The 9,048-nt window shown below is 47.7% G+C and overlaps 1 protein-coding gene across 1 annotated transcript; it reads left to right on the top strand.

The window, feature by feature from the left end:
• The first annotated feature begins 227 nt into the window (after nt 1-227).
• PNRC1 (proline rich nuclear receptor coactivator 1) lies at nt 228-3,496 on the top strand. Its single transcript, XM_080938549.1, has 2 exons — nt 228-1,023; nt 2,447-3,496. The coding sequence occupies exons 1-2, from the start codon at nt 574-576 to the stop codon at nt 2,888-2,890; spliced, it is 894 nt and encodes a 297-aa protein (XP_080794675.1). The 5' UTR covers nt 228-573; the 3' UTR covers nt 2,891-3,496.
• Nucleotides 3,497-9,048: the final 5,552 nt, after the last annotated feature.

Here is a 9,048-nt window from a genome sequence, read left to right as displayed (position 1 = left end):
GAAGCCACATTTCACTGTAGGCAGATCTTCACCAGTGCTACGAAGTAAATCCATACTGTTCTCCGAAATCTCTTTAATATTTTTGAGCTGAAATCGGAAAAAACTACAAAGCAGTCCTTTCTTGAGGTCAGCGGCTTCTTAGTTTCTCCCCCACCTCTCTCCTCCTCCTACCCCACCCCACCCACAGGCTACCCCCAAAGATTGCTGCAAGGGATGTGAGGCCGAAGTCGAACTTCATTGTTCACGGGACACTCTAGAAGAGCCCGTTGGACGCGCCTGCGCAACGTGCGCTCTTTGTGAGGGGCTGCAGCTGGCTGCTTGTTTGTGTCTTGCCTCCGGGCGCGGAGGCGGGACCGAGGGAGTGGCCAGACAGACGCATTCGGATTGGACCGCCACAGGGAGGTGGGCGGGCGCGGGGCGGGGCCTCGGGTAACAACACTGGCCGCGGTGGCCAGCGCTATTTGTTGCTGCGCCGCCTCGCCCGAGTCATGGTCCTTGCCCCGAACCTTCCAGCAGCAGCCTCCGCCGCCGCCCCGTGACGCCTGCTTCCCGTCCTCTGCCGAGCCCCGCGCCATGACCGTCGTCTCCGTTCCACAGCGAGATATCGCTCTGGGCGGCCGCCTAGCGCCGCTCGGGTTCCTCGGGGCCCTCCCGATGGTGAGCTCGGCCCCGCCGCCCTTGCCGCGCCTTCCGGACCCGCGCGCGCTGCCACCCACCCTCTTCCTGCCGCACTTCCTCGGGGGGGACGGGCCGTGCCTGGCGCCCGCGCCTCGCCCCGCTGCGCCGTCCGGCTGCAGCTTGGTCCCGGCCGCTGCCCCGCGGGCAGCGCCCAAGAAGCGGCGGAAGAAGAAGGTGCGGACTAGCCCGGCCGGGCAGCTCCCAAGCCGCTTCCACCAGTTTCAGCAGCACCGGCCGAGCCTGGAGGGTGGCCACAGCCCGGCGGCGGGGCCGATCGCCGCGCAGGAGGAGCGAGGTCCAGCGGCCAGTGCCCTGCTATACAGACAGCCCCCACTCGCGAAGGAGGTAGGGCCGGTGGGGGCGGGGCGGCTGTTTACTCGGGAGGGAAGTTTCCGTGACGCTCGCCGGAGTCGTGGGGCGGAAGCGGGGGGGGGGGGGCTGGGCGGCTGCGCTGGCGCCGCCCATTGGCTCCGGCGCCAGCCAATGGGAGCAGCGGCTGCGGCCCAGCAACAGCCTGCATTTAGAAGCTTGGCGGCGATCCAGGGGGTTTCGGCGTTCGGGGCTCACAGACCTGCGGAGGGCTGACGTCAGCCCGCTACGTGCGGCGCTCTGGGGCGCTCATGAAGGCGGTGCTGGGTGGGGGCGGAGGCGCAGGCGCGGTGCCCACTGGGGCACCCGGGCCGGACCCACGTACGGCCTGACCCACTGAGGCTCACGGGGGATCTGGAAGTTGGCAAGAGTGTCTGCTGCCGGTCACCCGTGTTTCCCAGGCTCCGTGCTGTGAGCGGTGCAGGCCGGCACGAGCTGGCCTCGGAGGGGCTTCCAAGCAGTGCCCAGAATGAGTTTTAGAAGTTCTAAAATGGACTCCGCAGCTAACTGATTTGGAGAATAAGGATAAAATTTTGTCGGGGCTAAACGATTGTCTTAACAAAACAAAAGAACCCCATCTTTTTCTTAACAATTTGGAGGGTTCTTTGTTAATGACACAAAAGCATCCATTGTATCGAAACTACTTGATCTAGGTGTGTCCATGGAGAGGAATAAAGATGTAGATTCTGAAGTGGCTTGCTTTCCCCATCTCCCCCAGACAGGCAGTGGCATTAGTTTAGAACTCACTGAGCATCGGAGATTATTTTTCCAGAGCAGTATTGAACGGGAAAGACAGTGTTACCCTTACAGTGCGGATGTGTGACCTTGTACTTCGCTTCAGTTTTTGTGCAAGCATGGGGCAGTGGTCTAAGGATAGTTTTCATTTGATGCAGATTTCGGTAGATTATACTTTTGGTTAGAAAAGTTACTAGAGTGCAAGAGTTTTTGGGTTGTTTGTTAGGACTGGGGCTGAGTTTACAAGGTTAAGTAGCCCAGGCTGGACTGGAATTTACCTTTCTGTTTCTGTCTTACAGTCTTTCTGGCTGAGCTTAGGAGATTGTCCGTGAAGTTGTTGAATCTGAAAGGCAGATGAAACGTTTTTTTCTAACCCATAGAGGACCTTGTTCCTTACCGTTGTTTACAGTTAGAAAATATGGATTTGGTTAGCTTGAGTTTCTTAAGTAATTGTATTTGAGTTTGATGTCCTGTAATTAACAGCATTGATTTCAATAGCAACAGAGACGTGCACATTTGGACATCCATTAGCAAGCACAGCCTGCACATAAGTATTTAGTTAAAACTGGATTAAATTCTAGAGGAATTTAAAAGCAAGTTTGTAAAATATGTGTAAAAATAACTTTCATCTTAAAAACTGTTCGTTTTTTGTGTTCCTTTGTAGGTTTTAAAATCAAAGATGGGAAAATCTGAGAAAATTGCCCTTCCCCATGGCCAGCTTGTGCATGGTATACACTTGTGTGAACAACCAAAGATAAACAGACAGAAAAGCAAATATAACTTGCCACTAACCAAGATCACCTCTGCAAAAAGGAATGAAAATGACTTTTGGCAAGATTCTGCTTCCTCTGATAGAATGCAGAAGCAGGAAAAAAAGCCTTTTAAAAATACCGAGAACATTAAAAGTCACCACTTAAAGAAATCAGCATTTCAAACAGAAGTGAGCCAAAAGGAAAATTACGCTGGAGCGAAGTTTAGTGACCCACCTTCCCCTAGTGTCCTCCCAAAGCCTCCGAGTCACTGGATGGGAGGTACTGCCGAGAATCCCAGCCAGAGCCGAGAGCTGATGGCAGTGCACTTGAAAACGCTCCTCAAAGTGCAGACCTAGGTTTCTGTCTGCGCTGTGTATTAAACAGATTGCCCCCACATCTTCGGACTCTAAAGGACGTGGATACAGCGGTGGAAACTCCGTGTTGCAGCATCCGACACAATGAGCTTAAGTCACACAAGCAGCTTGTATTATATTTTCTATTTTGTAAATACTGTATACCATGTATTATGTGTATAGTGTTCATACTGGAGAGGTACATTATAGTTTTGTTATGAAAGTATGTATTTTGCCCTGCAGATGTGGTGGGTGTTTTGTATATATACAGTGGAGATATTTTAAGTGGGTGCTAAGGCACATGGAAGACTGTTTATTTGCACAGGTACTGAAATTTTTTTTAAGAACAGCTGTCAAATCTCAAAAGTGAAGATCTAAATGTGAACAATTTACTTATGTACTACTGAAGGTTAAATCTGGCACAGTCACTGTAAACATGGAGTTTGTGTTTCTCTAAATTGACGTTACTTTTAATCTGTAATTACTAGAAAGCTTCCTATTTTTACCAAAATATTGCCATTATTGAAATTGAAAACACCTCTAATTCTAAATACCAACAAAATTGGTTGTAATCAAATTTTAAAAATAATAATAATTCGGCCTCCCCCCTTTAAAGTAGTCTTGGCTTTTTGTGTGTGAATGCTGTCAGAACGATTGTGTGAGCAGGCGGCTGTGACTGGATTGGGAATATTGGTTGTCTTTGTGTCTTTGACTATGCTAAAATAATCCTGCTACTGAATTTAGATGTGCTTAGTAACCCAACGTACCTCTAAGAAAGAATTTCCCATCTTAGCAATGAATGTGAACACAGGAGCTGGTTATAAAAAGTTAATTACGATAAGATCTCGAGCTAGTGCAGCTATGGAGTTGAGATAACCTAGAGCTTCTGGTTCTGCCTCCACTCCAGTGCTGGGCTTACTGCATACACCACCACCCTGGCTGAAGTGCTGCTGGGGACAGAACGGCTCTGGGCATGCCAGGCAAGCAAGTGCTGTGCCAGTACACTGTATCTCTAGCTTTAGATACATTATTCCTCGCTTTCATTTGAGATAATTGAGTCTGTCCTTGATCTTGTCTCATGGTCCAAACAGGGCTGGAGCTTGCACTCTGAGGAATTGGGATTACAGGCACACTCTCACGCCTAGAATTTCCTTTTGTATGAACTGTTACTGCTTGACTATTAACATTATGTGCATGTAAGGACAATGCCCTCGGAGACTGGAGGAATTGGATCTCTGGGGCTTGAGTTGCACATCGCTGTGGACAGGGAACTGAACTCCAAAGGGCATCTCCCACATTCTCATCTCTCGACACGTTTCAGTGAGAGGAAATACTTTCGGTAGAGGAATGGTAGAGATGGCACGGAAGGTGTAAAGGAGCTTGAGCTCAGCCCTTGGAAACAGTAGTAGAGAGAATCAGAATTTCAGTAGTATGTGTGAGACTTCAGTGGAGAAGTTTAAAAGCTCTTCCTGTGGGGGCTTCGGTTGTGTTACACAGAGCTAAGCCTTATAAAGCTTTTATTTAGCACTTAGCAGATACACAGGGTGCAGGCACAAGGCAGAACTATATGTCCTGTGACCTCTCGGGCACCACCCTCCACTTAAAACATTTGAAGGGTTGAGATGACTTAGCAAGCATGAGACCTGAACTTGCATCTCTAGCGACTGAGCCTGTAATCTTGGGGCTGCGAAGAGGGGATTCCAAGGCTCACTGGCCGGCCAGCAGATCTGTGAGCCTCGGGTCTCGGATACTGTGGTGAATCAGCAAGTGTAGGAGAGAACTGCACTTGGCTATGGCACACCACCCACTACATAAGCACAGTAGTAATGTAGGACACCGTAGTGTAAGATGCACACATGGGGGGAGGGTCACCACATGCAGTGTTTTCAGTTTAGCTTAATGATGTGTGCTTGCTGGTATCTCAGTATTTTATATATATATAATATATATATTATATATATAACTTTAATGCTGAGGACAAACAAACCCACGCCTCCATTACAGCATTTCTGCCCCCTTAGCACCTCGGCCCCAAACAGACTTGGCAAGGGGTGGGACTAAACGGGCACCAGTGAGAGTGGGCATGGAGACTTGATCTTGTGGCTGTGGCCGACTGACAAGATTCCTGGTTCTGGCTGTGCTACTCAAAGACAACAACCGCAGTTCCTAATCAAAAGTGCAGTGTCGCTGGGAAGCAGGGTAATTGATGTGCTGTTACAGAAAGGGAGGCCAGCTTAGCCAGTGAAGTGGACAGTTAGCTTCTGTGGTGGTAATAAATACCATGACCAAAAAAGAACTGGTGGCTGAGCTTGGTGGCATAAACCTTGAATCCCAGCGATCAGGAGGCAGGTGGATCTCTGAGTTTTAAGGCCAACCTGGTCTACATTGCAAGTTTCAGGTCGGACAGGGATGCATGGAGAGGTGCTGTCTTAAAAGTCACTTGGGGAGGTAGGGATTCATTATCTTAGAATTCACAGTGACATCACTGAAGGGATTCGGGGCAAGCTACCTGAGGCAGAACTGAGGCAGAGACCCTTTAGGAGCACAGCTTCCTGCTTGCTGCCCCTGACTTGCTCTGTTCACTTTCGGAACAACCAAGATCACCTCCCTACGGCTGACACTGCCCACAGTGGGCTGGGCCCTCTCATACCATCAAGATCATCTCTCACAGACGTGGTCACAGCCAATCTGATCTGGGCAGCCCCTCAATTGAGACTCCCTCAGATAACCTTTAGCAGCTGCTGTGATACAGTACCTGCTCCAAACTCAACCTCCTCAAATAGAATCTCCGTCTCCATCTCCAACCTCTGGAAGGCATAGAGGGGCTTTGGCTGTCTGTTTTGTCAAGTATCCTCATCAGCGTCTTTTACACACAGCTTTGGCACACAAAAACATTGTTTTTGTTTGGTTTTAAGCCACGGTCTCCCATATTACTGTAGCCCAAGAGTTAAGGGCAATCCCTGCCTCAGCCCCCGAAATGTTGGGATTATAGGTATGAATCATCAAAGCCAGCTTTAAAACACAGGCCTTCTGTGCTTGTGTATATGGTACTGTAGAGTGAGGCTGGACTTTGGACATGAAAGCAGACATACTCCTATGGAGTTCTATACAAACTCCCATTTTGATTTTTCAGTTTGAGACAGGTCTTTCTACCAAAACCAGATAACTATGAATTAGTGGTCCTCCTGCCTCCCAAGTGTTGGGATTACAACCATGTCCAGCAGTAAGCTGGGTGTATTAAATAGATTATCAGGACTGGGAATATAATTCAGTGCTAGAGTTCTTGCTTACCCTGCAAACAAGAGGCCCTAGTTTCAGTTTCCCATGCTGAAAACAGAAATTTTAAAACTATGGATTCTTTGCCAGACATAGTGATACATGTTTTCACCTCCATGATTTGAAGCCAACTGGGGCTCCTTATTCAGACCTGTCTCAAACCCTTCCCTTATATACACACACACACACTCTGAATTTTCAACATACATTTTTTAGTGTGCACACAGGTCCTCAGGTTACAGAGGATTCCCCAAGACTGGAATTCACTAACCTGACTGTCAAAAAATGAATTGCAGATGTGTTCTTGACAGTCTTCTGTTTGGAGAGAAAAGATAGCAGGCCAAAAATAGTTTCCTTTCATCTTCAGAACTTTTTGTTTTAGTTTTTAAAAATTCTTAGTTTTTGTGTATGGGTTTTGCCTGTATCTAATGTCTGTGTGCCGTGTGTATACCTGTTGCCCATAGAGACCAGAAAAGGGAGTCAGATCACCCTGGAACTGGAGTTACAGATGTCTGTGAGCTGCCAGGTGGATCCTAGAAATTGAATCTGCTCCTCCGGAAGAGCATCCCTAACCACTGCACCATCTCTCCAGCCCTTGGGGTTTTTGATTGGTGTGTGTGCCTGTGCTCCTGCACACGTGTGTGTGTGTGTGTGTGTGTGTGTGTGTGTTTGCATGTGTTTGTATGTGTATGCATATGTGTGTGTTTGTGTGTGTGAGACTGTGTCTGTGAGAGTGAGTGTCTGTTGTCCGTGGTGTTTAAGAGGTTCTCATTGTCCAAGCTGGCCTGGAATTGGTGGGCCTCCTACCCCCAGTTCCTGATTTCTGGATTACAGGCATGTGCCATGCCTGGTTATTTTCACTTTTTTTTTTTTTTTCTAAGTAACCAAAGGCTTTCTCCTCGAATTTTGTTTTGCGGATTTTTTTTAAAGTAATAAGACTTGTGTTTTACAGGTTTTTTTTTCTTACTTGTTTGTGTACTTCTTTATAGATAGGGATTTCTACAGCCCACCCTGGCCTCAAACTCACAATCCTGCTGCCCTGCCTCTGAAGCACCCGGGCTGCTGGCAGGTGCCAATGCTTGCTTTCCCCTTTCATAAACATCTTGGCGACTGTTGGTTATCTCCACATAGCTCAGCTGTAGGGTGCTTCCCTAGCATGTGCACGGCACAAGTTTAATCCCTGAGTCCCTGCAGTGTCCTCTACACATGCCCCTTCACCCCTAAGCCTGTGGAGGCATTCAAACAGTAGATTTTGGGCGGTGGTGGTGGTGGTGGTGTTTTTCAGTGTTGCTGCATTTGTTTTGGATTGGGTTTTTGTCTTAATTTTTTGTAATTTCTTTTTTTAAAAAAGATTTATTTATTATATATAAGTACACTGTACTTTCTTTAGACAACCAGAAGAGGGCATCAGATTTCATTACAGATGGTTGTGAGCCACCATGTAGTTGTTGAGATTTGAACTCAGGACCTCTCAAAGTGCAATCAATGCTCTTAACCAATGAACCATCTCTCTAACCCTTAAAAAATTTTTTTGCTATGTACCTCAAGTAGGTATTTCAGACATGGGCCATGTGAGCAAGAAGATATTTTGGCACTGACTTGAAAACATGAAATCAAAAAGGGCTTTGGCTTTGATCGAGGCTAGATATGGCTGCTATTTCTGTAATCCTAAACTTTGGAGGATGAGGCAGGAGACCGGGGCCTTCCTAGATGAGATAACTGATGAACAGTTAGCAATTGCCCCTTCTAAAACAGACAGACAAAAATATGCTCAGTGGTATAATTGTTTCCTGGCTTATCCAAGGCCTTAGGTTTTTCTTGAGTACTACCCAAAACAAATGAGCACCCTCCCCTCTTCAAAACCTTGGGCAATTTACTTTTAGGGTTTTCTTGTTACAAAACAAAGGCTCACACTGGTTCTATACAAAGGTGAACAGATTAACCTTGGTCTTCAAATATTAGGCTGCTTTTAAGTGATAGGAGAGAGCAGTCTCAAAGAGAAAGAGTTGCAGTTTCCTTCACCTTCCATGGCTTAGAGCCAATCTGCATTCACACCAATATCCTTAAGCCTGTGTGTATTTTACTTTCCTTTTGCTTTTGATTTTAATTTGAATTTTGTGTTGCCCAGGATAGCCCAAAACTCTAGAGGTAGCTGAAGATATCCTTGAACTCTTGATTTTCCTGCCTCTACCTCTCAAGTGCTTAGATTATAGGCATGAGCCACTGTGGTGCAATGAATAAGAATAACTCCCATAGGATCATATATATATATGTTTGGTTATCAGGGAGTGGCACTAGTTGGGAAGGATTAGGAGGTGTGGCCTTGTTTGAATAAGTGTGGTCTTCTTGGAGGAATTGTGTCACTGGGGTGGGCTTTGGGGTTTCAAAAGGCCAAGACAGTCCCGGTGACTCTTCCTGCTGCCTGTGGGTCCAGATGTAGAACTCCCAGCTACCTCTCCAGCACTGTGTCTGCATGCAGGCTTCCACACTTGTCCCGCGCAACCGTCTCGCCTGCAAGAACGACGCGGCACACAAAATAGAATCCTTCTGCGGTAAACTTTATTAATCTGGAAAAACCGGTACTTGCTTCACGTAACGAAAAGGACGGGGAAAACCAAGAGATCCAAGGAGACGAACAAGACGAACAAGCTCCACGAGACGGCCGAAAACCAACGAGGGGAAGAGAGGAAGAAAAGGGGAAGAGAGCCAGAGCTGTCCAGCTCGCCCCCTTATAAAGGGATCAGTCCTTGCCTTGGACGCGGAGCCCCCTGATTGGTTGAGACTCAGCAGGCCCTATGACGCCACGGAAGAGGCGGAACTCATGAGGCGGAAAAGTTACCCAGCCTGTGCGCACATGGCTTGTTTACTGCTAACTCCAGCCAGAT

This window comes from Micromys minutus (assembly GCF_963924665.1).
Source record: "Micromys minutus genome assembly, chromosome: 26".
NCBI classification, from domain to species: domain Eukaryota; kingdom Metazoa; phylum Chordata; class Mammalia; order Rodentia; family Muridae; genus Micromys; species Micromys minutus.
Note: the sequence above shows the minus strand (reverse complement) of the source record. Positions and strands in the feature narration are given on the sequence as shown.